We start from the raw sequence: 14,434 nt of genomic DNA on the forward strand, positions 1-14,434 counted from the left end.
TGCGAAATTTCTACCCAGGTCATTCTCGTAACTTTGGACTATTGTATGATGCTGAAATCTGTTTTATGGTTTCTCTTGTCCCATTTATATTCGATCCTCAAAGTGTCGTATGGGACATAAAACGCGGAAACTGCAAATATATACCACCTACCTCAGACGCATATATACACACCTCAACCCTCAACTTCCCAGCCCTACCTACAACGCAAACTTAAACTGCACACTCGGAACATCCGAGCTGTTGGCCGGCATGGTAAAGGTCACATTCCAGAACTCAAAATCACTAGCCCCTGTTAGAGTCCAACCCCATACGCCCAGGCAAAAGAAAGTAGGAAGGAAGAACTTACTGAATGATATCGCACGCCCCACCAACAAGACCACAGAACGAGATATCGGGAATAGGATCAACAGTTCCGCCCACCACCTCGATTTGAAGACCATCCACGTCATCAAGCCCGAAGATATCTCGTTTCGCGCCCAGTGGGTTGGACGCAAGGACAAATGTGAATGAGCTTGTGGCGTTCCCGAGGGGATAGGTCAGGTTCAGCGCGTAGGGAGTAACCTGGGCCTGTAGGGCGGTTTCGGTAGGATACAGGTTGAAGTAGCCGATTGAGCCGTCGGAGCGCAGCCACTGCACGACGGACGGGCTGAACGACGTGGAGTCCTCGGAGTAGCCGCCCACAACGCTCTGATTGAAGGAGTCCGTGCCGATGGTGAGGTTGGACGAGAGCCAGGTTGTGATGTTTCGCGGCTCCAGGTCCGCTGGGGGAGCGTAGGTGTGACCGGTGTAGGTGTGTTCACCGGGAAAGGAGGACAATCTCGACCGGACCGTGTCGGATACGAGGGTGGAATGGAATTCAGACAGGATGGCGATGATGGGCGCAAGCTCGAAGTCATCCGCGTGTGTCATCGTCCAGATGGGAGAGGTTTCCCGGAAGGCTGCCGTCTTTCCGGCCAAGGACCACACCCACGATGCCATGATGGCCACGTACTTGTTCATGTCGTACCCGTAGGAACGGTCCCAGGGACCCGCGAAGTTGCGCATATTAGCGTTCCACAGCAGGGACTCGTAATCCCAGATCTCCCGGATTACGCGGGCTGCGTTCTGCCCGATGGTGGCGTTGGTGTTTCCGAGATACTTGGCGGCGATGGTCAGGGCGTACAGGGAGACACCTGCGTAGGTCGGGCCGTTGAACTCGGAGAGGGTGCCGTTGCGGTCAAAGAGGGCGAGGAACTCGCGCGTGTAAGTGTCTCCGGATATCGTCATGTTCGCGTCCTGAAATTTGTGTCCGGTCCAGGAGGTGACTACCGTTCGCATGAGCCACGCGTTCGAGTACGCGGGGTACAGGTTGTCGCCGTCGACGCCGCCCACGCGATAACTGTCCCCGATGGTGTTGTTGTACAGGCTCTCGAGAATCAGATTTTGGGTGTGTGCTGGAAGGAGATCCCCAAACTCCTCATATATGACGATCAAGGCAGTCCCGATGAAACCTCGCCAGTTGGGATCCCAGGAATTATAGATCTATCGACCAGTTAGGGCTTGCTTTCAGTCATCCGACCGGCGCACTTACCACGGGTGGGTACGCGGGAGTCCCCACGGTGGGCTGTTCCGGGTAGACAGTGTAGTCTCCGTACCATTGCACCGAGGTGTTCTTCTCCTGGTCCCCGATGATTTTCTCTAGGATCGTGGCAGCTTCATGGGCATCGGTTCCCTGGTTGCGCTGGAGCAAACCCGCGGAGTACCAGACAGTTGATCGGGTCTCATGGGGGCCCGCGGCAAGTGGAAAGTAGAAATAGTGCAAATAAGAGGCAACGGGGTCATAAATAGCATCCTGGATTGGCATGGCCTCATCAAAGAGGTCCTGTGCATACTGGCTCAAGTCGACCGCGTGCACGGCGCTGGCACCCAGCAAGCTCAAGCCAAGAGCCGGAAACCAATCAACAAGGAATCGCATATCTATGTCCTGGCAGCTCAATCGAGGATAAAGTTCTCACCCGGGGGACTCAGCTCGCCCCTGCCATAAGGGTCTTATAGCCGGAGAAAGATAGCCCGAAGTGGGGATCGCATGATATCTTCACCCCGCAATGCAATCGGCCGAGGTTGACCGGCGAAGACCGGTGGACCCCGGTCAGGGTTATCATGGGGTTATCGATAGTTGTGCTGTGTAACGGTTTCTCCACAGTGGGTCGGTGCTATCTCTGTCCCCATGCAAGGGTTAGCCCGTTATGGAATCATCGATAAAACATGCGTGCTGCCCCGCAGCGATCCCGACATGTCCAGCAACACTCGACCCTATCCAGAACTGCACGATGAGCGACATGGCCCCCAAAGATGCAGAGACTAAAGTCTCGGAGCTCAATGCGGACGAGCAACGGCTGGCGCAGATGGGTGCGTTTTACCCCCCTTGGAGCTCGGACCATGCCCTAACCGTCCCGCAGGCCACACCCAGGAGCTCACGCGCCACTTCAGCACTCTGTCGCTGATCGGTCTCGCCTCCACGACAACCATTTCCTGGACAGGCCTCGGCCTAGGTATTGTCACGGAGATTGATGCTGGTGGTCCAGGCGCCATCATCTATGGCTTCATTCTCGTCACGCTGCTGCAGGCCTTCCTCGGTGCCTCCCTGGCGGAGTTTGTCTCCAGCTATCCCACCGAGGGTGGCATGTATCACTGGATTGCCGCGGTCGCACCGAGACGATGGAGCGCCTTCTTGAGCTTCATCACTGGCTGGCTGACAGTCTGTGGCTGTACGTATCACATACCATAGAGCATCCCATTACCAAACCACCCTCTAACCAATCGCCAGGGATCTTCACCACCGCATCAACAAACCTGATCTTCGCCGAAGTTGGTAAGCACCCCCGTTCCCCCGTCCCCAGCCAGCCCTAACAAGATGCAGTCCAAGCACTCTACGCCCTCTACCACCCGGACATGGTCATCAAAACCTGGCAAACTTTCGTCATCTACCAGATTCTCAACATCCTCACGGCAGCTGTGGTCCTCTTTGGAAACAAGATCATCCCCGCGCTCAACAAGTTCTCCCTCTTCTACCTCCAACTCGGTTGGCTTGTCGTCCTCATCACCGTCGTCGCGTGCGCCCCGACTCACCAAAGCAGCGAATTCGTTTTCAGAACCTGGATCAACAACACCGGCTGGAGCAGCAACGGTATCTGCTTTATCACCGGGCTCGTCAACCCACTGTACAGTCTCGGTGGTCTGGACGGAGTAACCCACATTACCGAAGAAATGCCCAACGTACGCACACATCCCCCACGCACCCCCAGCCCACCAACCTCCCCAACTAACAACCAACCCCCACCAGCCCTCCCGCAACGCGCCCCTGGCCATCGGCATAACCATCACAATTGCCTTCACAACAGGCCTCACCTACCTGATCGCCCTAATGTTCAGCGTGCAAGACTACGCCGCCCTATCCACGACAAACACCGGTCTCCCCCTAGCCGAACTCTTCCACCAGGCCACGCAATCCGCCCACGGCGCCTTCGGGCTAACCTTCATCCTGTTCATCGCCCTCGGCCCCTGCGTCGTCTCCTCGCAGCTATCCACCTCGCGCGTCCTGTGGGCCTTCGCGCGCGACGACGCAATGCCCTTCTCGCGGATCTGGGCGCGCGTCAGCACGCGCTTCGCCATTCCCTTCAACGCCCAACTCCTCGTTGCGGCTGCCAATGCCGCGCTCGGCTGCTTGTATCTGGGGAGTAGCACCGCCTTCAACAGCATGCTGGGCGCGGCGGTAACGATCAACAACGTCGCGTATCTGATTCCGATCGCGACGAATATGCTCACTGGACGGGTCAACATGCATCGCGGGTGGTTTTTCATGGGGCGATGGGCTTGGGCGGTTAATGGGGTGACGGTCGCGTGGTTGGTGTTTGCGATTGTCTTTTTCAGTTTTCCGTACGATATGCCGGTGACGGTGGAGAACATGAATTATACGTGCGTGGTGGTTGGCGGGTTGCCGATTTTGATTATGGGGTGGTGGTTTGTGGGGAGTCGGAAGTATAGGGAGAAGATTGCGAGGGCGAAGGAGGAGTAGAAAGATTTAAATGGTCTGGTCTGGTCTGGTCTGGTCTGTTGAGGGAGGCTGGAAAGTGATCATGGATGTGGTGGCAGTTTGGACTTTCGTTTGTTGCTCGTATGGCTGGTTAATATATTACATTACTTGGTATGAATATGATATTATGACTTCTGATACGATGAAAGAGTGACATAGGACTCGGTAAATGTCCTTGGTAAGTTACTGTTGGTGGGTAACGGTTCCTCTTCAAGCTTAGATACTTAAATCGAACTTTTTAAATTTGTAGACTAAATCCATTAGTTTATCGATTATCTGGTGAGTAATGAAGTATAACTATATACTAAGAAAATATTACCGCGTGGTTATGGCTGCTGTGTCATGTCTCATGATGTACACGCTTGTCTCTTGTCGAAATATGTATACCGTGACATATATACTTTCTTGACACCCACAAATCCACGATCTCATCCAATATAGACTCTCCCACCAGGTGTACATAGTCAGACAACACTTCTGCAGCGTTTCCCCAGTTCGATTATTATATTTATATCTTAGCACACATCAAGTATCCAGATACATGACGTCATACCCCAAAACGCCCCATCTGGATTAGTGGCTCTATCACCTCCTTGCTGTTCAGCCGCACCGGGACTGTTACTTTTTACAATTGAAAAGGCATCTTTATAATTCACCCCTAGTCAGTGACTCGATTGTAACAACATGAAACCGGTTACAATTATCACCCTTGCGGTTACAGCTACAGCTACAGCTACAGCGAGCGGCAACTTCACCTGCATCAAGCCAGTCAACCCGATTCCTGCCGGTCCTCCCGGTGTATGCTGCGAGGAACTGGTCCAGAGCCAGCTGCTTGGTTTTTTGTACACGGGCAAGACATGTATGCATCCCTCGTTCATTGATCTCGGGCGTTTATTTTATATGTTGAATTGACAACTGGAAAAGGTACACATGCTAGTGAACTGTCGGAAGCCGCGGATGGCACGACGACATACAGCGAGTGCGATGAGGGAGAATATGCGGCGTGCTGCGATCCGGTAAGTCTGAGCTGACATTGTGAGAATGAATGGAGCGAAACTGAACTGGGGAAAATATATAGCTTTTGACGCAGCTGGATGATGCCATTAATGTGGCTTGTGTGCTGCCAGAATCGGAATCATAGGCAATGAGTCTGCTTTGTGCCGGATTATAGTATTTATGTGGTTGAAGGTGCTGGCTGTAATGGAGACCTCAGGCTACTTACAGTCTGGTTGGCGAGATCATGGAAAATACCTTATGTTGAAACAGCGAAGAGACATGAAGATGGATTAGAGAAGAAGTCATTATACTTGATTACATTGATGTTTATAATACTCTTATAAATAGACTTAAGTTAGTTATCTGTTACTGAATAAAATCTTTCAATGTCTTCGATATAAAAAAAAAACGTATGGCGAAGAATTTGTATTATAACGATTAATCGTTAATTTACAAGAAAGAGTACTATCAACATACAGAATAATAATACTTATAATCAAGAATACTGTTTTTGCCCAGCTGCATTAATAGCCCGATCTTCTATATGTTGGATTGGGAACTAGTCACGCTTGACTCCTAGATAAGTACAAAGTTTCACTACTTGATAGATACGACACGAGCAACTTAATACTATCAGCGTAAGCTCCCTACAGTCCCTGTATCCTGTAGTATACTACAATAACAATTTCGTTGACGATATCGAATTCGAATCCCGTGCACCGACCGGGAATCTCCGGTGTCCGGATCAGGACTATCGAGCGCGACTCTCTCCGCACCGCCGGAAGACCGGGCTTTGCCGACCAAAGCTTGATCGAGAGCCATGAATGAAGTGTAGCATCCCGTAATAAGGGCCAGATTTTTCGGATGTTCAAAAAACTGAACGCAAAAGGCCACTCACATCTACATTCATTTCTTTACCAATCGCTTCTAACCCGCCAAAATGCGTCTGATCATCCGTGACCGTCCAGAGCAAGCGGCGCAGTACATCGCCGCATATATAGTAGGTACGGACGGGTTTCAATGGCTCATGGAAATATCGCGTCTGACTCATAACAGAGCGAATCAACGCCTTCAAGCCTAGCGAGGATCGTCCGTTCGTCCTGGGATTGCCGACGGGTAGTAGCCCAGTGCCCGTGTACCAGGAATTGATCGCGGCATACCAACGGGGCGCAATATCGTTCCAGCATGTCGTGACCTTCAACATGGATGAATACGTAGGACTACCGCGCGAGCATCCCGAATCGTACCACTCGTTCATGTGGAAAAGCTTTTTCAGTCATGTCAACGTCCCGCCAAAGAATGTCAACATACTGAATGGAAATGCGAAGCGGTTGGATGAAGAGTGCCGCGCCTACGAGGCAAGGATTCAGGCGCTTGGGGGCATCGAGTTGTTCCTTGGCGGGGTGGGGAGCGACGGTCACATTGCGTTCAACGAGCCAGGCTCAAGCCTGGTGAGCAGGACGAGGGTGAAAACTCTCGCCTATGAAACAAGAATTGCCAATGCGCGGTTCTTTGGCAGGAATTTCGACGCGGTGCCACGCATGGCATTGACGGTCGGGGTGCAGACCATCATGGATGCAAGAGAAGTTGTGATAATTGCGACAGGGGCAACGAAAGCACGCGCTATTCAACAGGCAGTTGAAGGAGGGTTGAGCCATATGTGCACTCTGTCCTGTCTGCAAATCCACCCTCGCAGCATGGTCGTGGTGGATGAGGACGCCACACTGGATCTGACAGTAAAAACAGTCAAGGTGAGAAATAATTGCCCCATAAAGCTGGTTATGGACCCACAGTAACCGCTTGTCATAGTATTTTACTGGAGTTGAGCGAACTCTGATCCAGCAAGACGAGATGCCAACGACGCCTGTCGAAGTCCCAAGTTCGTGCTGGGGAGAGCCAATGGAAGGGGAACTGACACCGGATAGCATGTCCTCGCGTATAGATAGCCCAAAGTCCAGGCTGACCGTACGCTCCGCAACATTCCCATTCGCGCACAATTAAAAATCGCATCGGGATTTGATCCTAGACCATCCAGTTTGAGTTTATCATCGACTGCAGACTTGCTTCGTCGAATATATGCCAAGATCGATCTACGGCATCACCTATGTAAGGGTTCTGGACAAGGCCCTGTGGCCCGTCTGAACCTGGTGTGTGGACATTGGCCAGACTCGTTTCTAGGCGGGCAACGAGCTTGTCTCCGAGCCTGGGTTGCGGTCCAATCGCCTGCTTGAGCTTATCGATGTGTATTTTTATATTATGGAGATCTTCACCGTGTTAGTCATGACAGTTACGCAGATTATTAATTTTCCACCTACCGTCTGGCTCGCCAGCACCACCTTCGACACCCTGTATGACAATAAGCGATGCCCAAGTGATCATTACCTGGTCCCAGTTCGACCAAATCGTATTATCGTGCGAATGTAGCTTGAGAGTTGCGCGAGCCGAAAGAAGTAGTTCCTGTTGCTCCTGGGGTGTAGTGCTATTGGACCAGAGATCGCAACCTCGGGCTGGGTGGTAGATCGACAAAACCACCAAGCGATGCAATACGTACTGGCGAAAAACCACTTTCAGATCCTGCTCTGAGCCTTCAGCGCTGTGACTAAACTCAACCAGCCACTCATCTAGCTGTCGGGCCCAGTCTCGGATCACCGCTGCATCGACAGCGGTAAAATTACTCATAAGGAGTGCTGGACGTGGCTCTGGGTCCGTAAAGCATGACCAGACGGTTGGTAGGCCTCTTCCCGTAAAGTGTGTCAGTCCCGTATGCATCATCCGCGAGAGTCGGTACAGCTGATCCCGATTGGATGTCTGCAACCCCCGTAGCGGGCATTCTATCGGGATGATCGGACAGGAGAGATGGAGAGAGGCGTGCTCCAGGTCGATGATCTGCAAGCCGCTGAACAGCTTCCGCCATTCCCGGGAGGTCTCGTCGATCTGTGCTGGGCAGTTTTCCAAAATGAGGCGATACGCGATAGATATCCAAATTCCCGTCTCGCGATGGATTGCCTCTGTGAGGAGTCCAGCCAGTATTAAACCCAGCACAGTCTGAAAAGCCCACTCCTCTGGGTCCCCGGGCACCTTGCCTACCTCGCTCCCGGGAATACTCAGCTGCGCAATTGCATGGAACAACACCTGCAAGTAGTGAGGTGCCAGCTCAGCAACCTCTTGCGGACCACGAACGCTGGAGCAAAACAAAATCGAGGCGACGAGTAAAGGTTGCGGCGCAGAGAAGGTCTGTTTCCGTGGCATAAAATGGAGTCCCGGCATACGGTCATGAAATCTATTTTCGTTGAGCGGAATCTGCAATACAATGTGTCTACTTACGACAGCCAAAGGTCCTTGACGGTGCTCTTCCGCCAGATAGATCGGGGAAGGGTACTGGGGGCAGTCCTCTGGAGCACAACGACAGCATCCCACAACGCACCCAAGCTACTGAACTCCGGCTCGTCGGTCTGAAAGGCTGGTGATACCACCTGATCGTCGACTACGGCGGCGAGACCCATCCTCTCCTCGATAATGCGAAGCCTACGTAGCACGTCCCCTTTGAATTCATCTTCCGACCAGTTCCTCATCACGTCCGGGAGGGTGGCGGCGTTGGCACGGGGTACGAAGACACACGGAAGGCCGGAGCGACGACATCGACGACATCTATCAGTGTCTTCCATAACGCATTTCATCTTTTGCCGCCGGCAGTTTACTACATTCCACACGGTCACACGGTCAGCTTTCCCATTTGGCCTCGGTTGGTACGGAGTATTACTGGGGGAAAGCAGAAAGGGACTGACTGCAGGCCTTCGGGGCATTCTGCATCCGGGCATCTTTATGACCCCTAGCTGACATGTCTGACACGGATTCCTGATCTGTCGAGATAGATGTGAGTGAGATAGGAGAAGGGGAAAGTGAAAAGTGACGTGTCCCGGTAAAGTCCGGTCGGCAATCCGCCGGTTTGGTTCCTATCGCCCGCAAAAAGGTCGGGCCGACTTGCACGGCGGGGCGAGCCGGCCCCACCCGGTCCATTCGGTAAATCCCGGCCTTGTCCGCATCATCGCGGAGACAGAGACAGAGACGTGCCCACCATTTTCAACACTTGGCCACAACGGCATGGCAAGCTCTAATATTCGCTGCCCACAGGATGTTCTTCTCCTCTATAGCTTCACAGTTGCCGTGTTGCACCTGGACTCCCATTTCAGCCATCTGCCATGACCAAGGCTGTCGATGAGCGGCAACCGACTTTGCTGGCTCGAGCAGAGAAGATCGCAGGCGAGTTCGACCTCAGTCCAGACGATGTGAGAAGCATTACGAGACATTTTGTCCGCCAAATGAGTCAGTATCCTGGGTAGACGCCTTGGAAGATCGAAAAGTGCTAACGCGACATGGTCAGAGGATGGACTCGCCCACGAACGCGTCTGGCAGCTACCGTCCTACGTTCGACGTGTACCCACGGGGAAGGAGAAAGGCAAATTCCTGGCAGTTGATCTCGGGGGTAGCAATTGCAGGATCTGTCTGGTCGATCTACATGGGGACTCAACCTTCACCGTATCCCAGAGCAAAGACAGCGTACCGCCGGAGGTCACAGTGAACCCGAGCTATCGACCTCTTTTCGATTTTGTGGCGCACCGTATTGCGGACTTCTTGAAGGGGAATGAGAATCCTCAATGTGTCCAGGGATTGAAAGACGCCGAGCAACACCAGACTTACAATTTGGGCTTTACGTTCAGCTTCACTTGCGAGCAAACATCCCTGGCAGGTGGACGGCTAATTCACTGGGATAAGGGGTGGGATATTCCCGATGCCGTGGGTCGAGATCCTTGTCGCATGCTACAAGAGGCAATCGACCATCTGGGACTTCCGGTCATCGTCTCGGTCCTCGCAAACGACAGCGTTGGCACGCTCTTGACCAGATCCTACACCTCCGGCCCCACCGCTTCAACCCTAGCTGCGGTCATACTTGGCACTGGGACCAATGCCGCATATATTGAGCGATTATCCAATGTACGTAGGCTGGGTGCTGAACCCATCTCGGACCAGATCATGATTATCAATACAGAATGGGGTTGTTTCGATGACAAGATGGACGTCTTGCCGCGAACCCCGTTCGACGACGAGCTAGACGAGGCATCGACCGATCCCGGCTCCCAGATGCTCGAGAAAAGGGTCTCGGGTCTTTATCTAGGAGAGCTGTTGCGGTTGACGATCTTGCACCTGATGCAAACGAATGCTCTGGCGATAACATGCAACCCTACATCTCGGATCTTCGAACGACACAGCATCGACAGTTCCTTTCTCTCGGAACTCGCGAAGGCAGGCTCGGACCGAGCTCAAACTACTATCCAGCTCATCAAGGCCACGCTATCTGCAGAAGGTGTCACCGAGACTGATGCACGAGGTATTCAACTGTTGGCTTCGGCCATTGCCCGACGAGCGGCACGGTTAGCGGGCGCATCACTGGCCGCCATCATCATCCAAAGTGGCCGACTCAAAATGTCCACAAAAGGCACCGAACATACGTACACAACTGATGACGACGAACAGCGACCACAACTTACATCTCGTTCCTCCATGCGTAGTATTCACCGCTTCATCCACGATGCGACCCTGCTCTGGCGCCGGCTCCTGCGTCTGGTAGGAATGGGTTCGTTGATTGGGAAGCCGCCAATACCACCACTATCAGAGACTAAGTCATCTGTGGTTTTTCAGGAAGACATCATCGACATTGGAGCCGATGGTTCGCTCATTGAATTCTACCCCATGTTCGAAGTGGAGATGCGTCGAGCGATGCGGGACGTACCGGAGATCGGACCCACCGGGGATCAAAGAATCCGGATCGGGATGGCCAAAGATGGGTCTGGGGTGGGTGCCGCCCTGATCGCGCAGGCCGCGAGTGAGATGCAAGGAGCTATAGCAATTTGAATGTCTTCATCACAAAGGTCGGGAAGATGAGTTGTGGGGTTATCCGGAGTATATAAAGTGTATTGGGTTGAAATGCATTAACAGACTTCAACAAACCGATCTATATATCCGAAATATCCCGCCTAGCTTTTCAAGAAGACCAGTCCAACTCACTGCTCACTTGCTGCCCGTGTCAGTGTTTCGACAAGCGCATTCATATTCACCGGACGACCCAAGAAATCCTCCAACATCCCTAATAAGTCCTGCTTACTCCCACCACTTTGCAGAATTGCGCGGCGGTACCTATCCCATATTTCCTTGTCGAAAGGGTCGGCGGCGAATACCGAGGTAAAGACATCCTGGGCCATTGCTGCACAGCTACTGATTGTTAGTATACTATATCACTCACTTCTGACGAACTGTAAACATACCAAAGATATGCGTAGTAGCAGACATCATAACCAGCTGTAAGATGAGAGAATGTTCCAAATCCGTATCCATCTCGACATTCCGAGTAATCCATGAATTCTATCTCTCCACGGATGTCGTACCAGAGTTTTTGGACATCGAGGTGATCAATATCGTCCGTGTTTGTGGTGTGGATCTGCAGGTCGAATAAGGAGATCGACCTTTTTTGAAGTATTAGTACGTTTGTGAATAATCCGTAATATAGAGATCCATAATAGCATGAAGAGGAACATACAAGATGTGCAAGTAGTAGAGGCTCTGGTTGAAATGACGATGTCTTATAATGTTGTCGACCAATTCTCCCGGAATTGTCGTTGGTGGATCTGCTTTGCCAGGGTTTTGCTTTCGCCACTCTGATAGATAGGTCTCATCGAGAGTAGTGTAGTGGCAGCTGAGATCCTGAAGGACATCCTTCATCCAGCACCAGTTTTCGAGCATCATACTGGGCATCTCTCCAAAGTCGGGAGGTAGTCTATAGCCATGGAAACGGGTGTACTTGGTTCTGGCTAGCAGGTCGTGTATACCATGGCCCATCTCTGTTACATCGGTCTTAGTTATATTAACCGACGCCTCCGGCAAAGAGTATGCTTACCATGAAACAATGTTACAACCTGATGATGCTTGAGCAAGGTACAAGATGTTGGTGTTGATGTTGGAAATGAACACATTAGGATGGTTGCGGGATATTGTCTGCTGCGATCCGGCTTTTCGTAGCCCTATAAACATAGAAATTTATCAGCAAACATATCATGAGGAGAGGGGGGTATGGGATACAGTACACATTGAAGATTGACACTTTGGTTGCCGCGATACTTGTTCTCCCTCCAGAGTAAATCGAAATAGAGATACCCAATAGTCTCATCATCATTGGTACTGTTCCACACTGAAAACACTCGCACGTTGTCATACCAGATGACATCCTTCAGATCGTCGGTCGGAACAGAGACGGGTTCGAACCGGAGATCAAGCACCTTGGCAAAAATGCCCAACATGCCAGTTGCTGTCTGTTCGAGCGGAAAGAACTCCGATATATGTAGCTGATCAATTTCGAAGTCCTGCTGCACCAACTTCTCGTAGTATCGTTTATCCCACGGGGGAAAGCCGTTCCCAACTCGCTGATCGGCACTACCATTATCAGTATCTTGACCTCTGGCTCGAAGATCTTCCACCCTTCGACGCTGTAAGACTCCAACCTCGTCTCTACCTAGAGGACAAAGTTTCTCTTTCAGTTGGTCCAAAAACCCTCTCAACCAAGCTGTGGTCTTCACCATGCGCCGCTTAATGCGAAAGTCCGCGTGCGATGGATATTCCAAAAATCGAGCTTGTTTCGCACGACGCCGAATAATCTCCTCGAATAGTGGCTTGTTCTCCCCCAACTTGTGGCTGTCCGCCAGAAACATCTTCTTGCGAGTCTCCGAGCGATTGGCATTTGTCAAAACCGTCATTGTACCGCCATTGGCAAAGGGGACAAACTTTCTCTTCGAATTTTCATCCTCCCCACTCCCATCATTGTCACAATCTCTCCATTTTGCCAATTCCTCTCTAGGGACCCCATCCAACTCCTCTAGAGTAAATTTTACCCCACCATCCTCTCTCGCCAGATTCTGTTGAAACTGCCGCTCTAGTTCTGTAATCTCCGATCTTCGACGTAGATATATCTCTAGATCCGTGGGGCTTAGGACTCCGTGTCCTGCCTGATGATAGTCGAGAAGCTCCCTGTCTAGCAGATGCTGCGATTCGGGATCCAGCGCGTTGAAATCCTGCTCCTTCGTGCGGACAGCCTGTAGCAGGCTGAAGAAAGCCGCGTCTGCTGTCCACGATGCACGCGCGTCATTGTATAACTTCTGGGCTACATTGAACGCATCTTGAGTGGCAAGAGAAGGCGATCCGTACTGGAGCATGTCAATCATGGCTATTTCGCCTTGGACAGCGTCCTCAACATGCGCGAGTGGGATCATGGTGTTGTCGAAAGTGGCTGTGGCTGGGGTGGTCGTGTCAAGGATCTGGGCGCGGACGATATTGAACTCGTCGATGATGCGCTGCATGGCAGGGACAATCTCTTCCGTCGTCGGGACACGGGGGAGAGGTTGGGGTGGGACAGGGGACATGTTTGCTGGTCTGGTGGGTTGTAATTGTCGGCGTGTATTCATGGGAGGAATGAAGTTCGAAGGAAAGGAAAGGTGTTTGAGTATTTATAAATCCTACGTTAGGCCAGTTGTCGGAGGGGGTTTTCACTTGGAGATCAGCCGACTACTTCATATTTCCCACTAAATCCTTAGTCTGACCGAAGCATAGGCTAGTACGAGCTAGCAAGTATTTTTTTGGAGTTTACATCTTTGAATCTCCTACTGATTGACACAAGGTGATCTCTTTGTCTCCATTCCGCTAATGAACGTATTGTGTGCACACATATGAGCCAGATATGGACGGACCCTCAACTGATGTTACCAAAATCAATCATTCTCTTCCACATTACGGACCAGCCTTGTATTTCAGACCCGTGTTCAAACTTGACCTGTCAATCTAGTCGTCATTGCTAGGAGAGTTCGGAGCTGGAGAACATAATTAGCAAACTTTCTATAGCGGATCATCCAAGGGCATTTCTCGGGTTTCTCACGAGTGGCGAGTTCGTGGTTGGCAGCTCGCTCTTCAAGATCACGAAGTTTGACGATTTCCGGCGTGGCCACGGCCGCGGCGGAGGCAGCGAAGACTGCAATGGCAGCGAAGACTTTGAGAAGCTGCATGTTGGCTGGTTCGAGTGTGGATAAATTGAGAGTGGAAGACGAGGGGAGACTGTATACGCGGATTTGGTTGCGCTTGCTGTGATAATGGAAATTAATCAGTGAATGCTCCCTGACTTTATATCTGTTGGTTATCAACCATCTTGGTGAGGTATTTACCATCTCATTGCAGTCATCTCATTGCAGTTCCCCTCTTCGCTTCTCGAGTCGCCAATTCCCTCTCGGCTGAGTTGCCTTGAAGCCATGGTACTGGCAAAAAAGATCATC

General features: G+C 51.6%; 7 protein-coding genes across 7 annotated transcripts; 4 read left to right on the plus strand and 3 right to left on the minus strand.

The window, feature by feature from the left end:
* Positions 1-43: 43 nt before the first annotated feature.
* BO70DRAFT_307404 (uncharacterized protein) lies at positions 44-1,984 on the minus strand. Its single transcript, XM_025540075.1, has 3 exons — positions 1,572-1,984; positions 348-1,522; positions 44-283 (listed from the first exon to the last, which is right to left on the minus strand). The coding sequence occupies exons 1-3, from the start codon at positions 1,953-1,955 to the stop codon at positions 199-201; spliced, it is 1,644 nt and encodes a 547-aa protein (XP_025403417.1). The 5' UTR covers positions 1,956-1,984; the 3' UTR covers positions 44-198.
* A 302-nt stretch (positions 1,985-2,286) lies between these two features.
* On the plus strand, positions 2,287-4,163 carry BO70DRAFT_358422 (putative choline transporter Hnm1). The gene is made up of 5 exons (XM_025542291.1): positions 2,287-2,389; positions 2,440-2,748; positions 2,808-2,852; positions 2,901-3,256; positions 3,324-4,163. Exons 1-5 carry the CDS (start codon positions 2,320-2,322, stop codon positions 4,053-4,055), a joined length of 1,512 nt encoding a protein of 503 aa, XP_025403418.1. The 5' UTR covers positions 2,287-2,319; the 3' UTR covers positions 4,056-4,163.
* Positions 4,164-4,517: 354 nt separating this feature from the next.
* Positions 4,518-5,266, plus strand: BO70DRAFT_358423 (uncharacterized protein). Its single transcript, XM_025542292.1, has 2 exons — positions 4,518-4,932; positions 4,998-5,266. Exons 1-2 carry the CDS (start codon positions 4,758-4,760, stop codon positions 5,102-5,104), a joined length of 282 nt encoding a protein of 93 aa, XP_025403419.1. The 5' UTR covers positions 4,518-4,757; the 3' UTR covers positions 5,105-5,266.
* Positions 5,267-6,009: 743 nt separating this feature from the next.
* On the plus strand, positions 6,010-7,070 carry BO70DRAFT_284197 (putative glucosamine-6-phosphate isomerase; the record flags this gene model as incomplete). The annotated part of the gene is made up of 3 exons (XM_025539120.1): positions 6,010-6,073; positions 6,126-6,820; positions 6,879-7,070. 3 exons carry the CDS (start codon positions 6,010-6,012, stop codon positions 7,068-7,070), a joined length of 951 nt encoding a protein of 316 aa, XP_025403420.1.
* A 21-nt stretch (positions 7,071-7,091) lies between these two features.
* Positions 7,092-8,879, minus strand: BO70DRAFT_368173 (uncharacterized protein; the record flags this gene model as incomplete). Its single annotated transcript, XM_025544607.1, has 4 exons — positions 7,092-7,333; positions 7,385-8,349; positions 8,394-8,766; positions 8,855-8,879. 4 exons carry the CDS (start codon positions 8,877-8,879, stop codon positions 7,092-7,094), a joined length of 1,605 nt encoding a protein of 534 aa, XP_025403421.1.
* A 389-nt stretch (positions 8,880-9,268) lies between these two features.
* BO70DRAFT_384552 (putative glucokinase) lies at positions 9,269-10,979 on the plus strand (the record flags this gene model as incomplete). Its single annotated transcript, XM_025545669.1, has 2 exons — positions 9,269-9,392; positions 9,451-10,979. 2 exons carry the CDS (start codon positions 9,269-9,271, stop codon positions 10,977-10,979), a joined length of 1,653 nt encoding a protein of 550 aa, XP_025403422.1.
* A 74-nt stretch (positions 10,980-11,053) lies between these two features.
* BO70DRAFT_410584 (M3 family metallopeptidase) lies at positions 11,054-13,534 on the minus strand (the record flags this gene model as incomplete). Its single annotated transcript, XM_025547258.1, has 5 exons — positions 11,054-11,336; positions 11,390-11,587; positions 11,662-11,962; positions 12,019-12,142; positions 12,206-13,534. 5 exons carry the CDS (start codon positions 13,532-13,534, stop codon positions 11,129-11,131), a joined length of 2,160 nt encoding a protein of 719 aa, XP_025403423.1. The 3' UTR covers positions 11,054-11,128.
* Positions 13,535-14,434: the final 900 nt, after the last annotated feature.

The sequence above is a fragment of the Aspergillus heteromorphus genome (assembly GCF_003184545.1).
Source record: "Aspergillus heteromorphus CBS 117.55 chromosome Unknown BO70scaffold_2, whole genome shotgun sequence".
Classification (NCBI taxonomy): Eukaryota; Fungi; Ascomycota; class Eurotiomycetes; order Eurotiales; family Aspergillaceae; genus Aspergillus; species Aspergillus heteromorphus.

Bases quoted from the DNA above. Each gene is read 5' to 3' on its own strand.
- BO70DRAFT_307404 (XM_025540075.1), bottom strand. From the start codon at position 1,955: ATGCGATTCCTTGTTGATTGGTTTCCGGCTCTTGGCTTGAGCTTGCTG. The intron at 1,523-1,571 runs GTAAGTGCGCCG...ACTGGTCGATAG, and splicing joins CTCCCGCGTACCCACCCGTG to ATCTATAATTCCTGGGATCC. The intron at 284-347 runs GTAAGTTCTTCC...AACAGGGGCTAG, and splicing joins GGGGCGTGCGATATCATTCA to TGATTTTGAGTTCTGGAATG.
- BO70DRAFT_358422 (XM_025542291.1), top strand. From the start codon at position 2,320: ATGGCCCCCAAAGATGCAGAGACTAAAGTCTCGGAGCTCAATGCGGAC. The intron at 2,390-2,439 runs GTGCGTTTTACC...ACCGTCCCGCAG, and splicing joins GCAACGGCTGGCGCAGATGG to GCCACACCCAGGAGCTCACG. The intron at 2,853-2,900 runs GTAAGCACCCCC...AACAAGATGCAG, and splicing joins CCTGATCTTCGCCGAAGTTG to TCCAAGCACTCTACGCCCTC.
- BO70DRAFT_358423 (XM_025542292.1), top strand. From the start codon at position 4,758: ATGAAACCGGTTACAATTATCACCCTTGCGGTTACAGCTACAGCTACA. The intron at 4,933-4,997 runs GTATGCATCCCT...CAACTGGAAAAG, and splicing joins TTTGTACACGGGCAAGACAT to GTACACATGCTAGTGAACTG.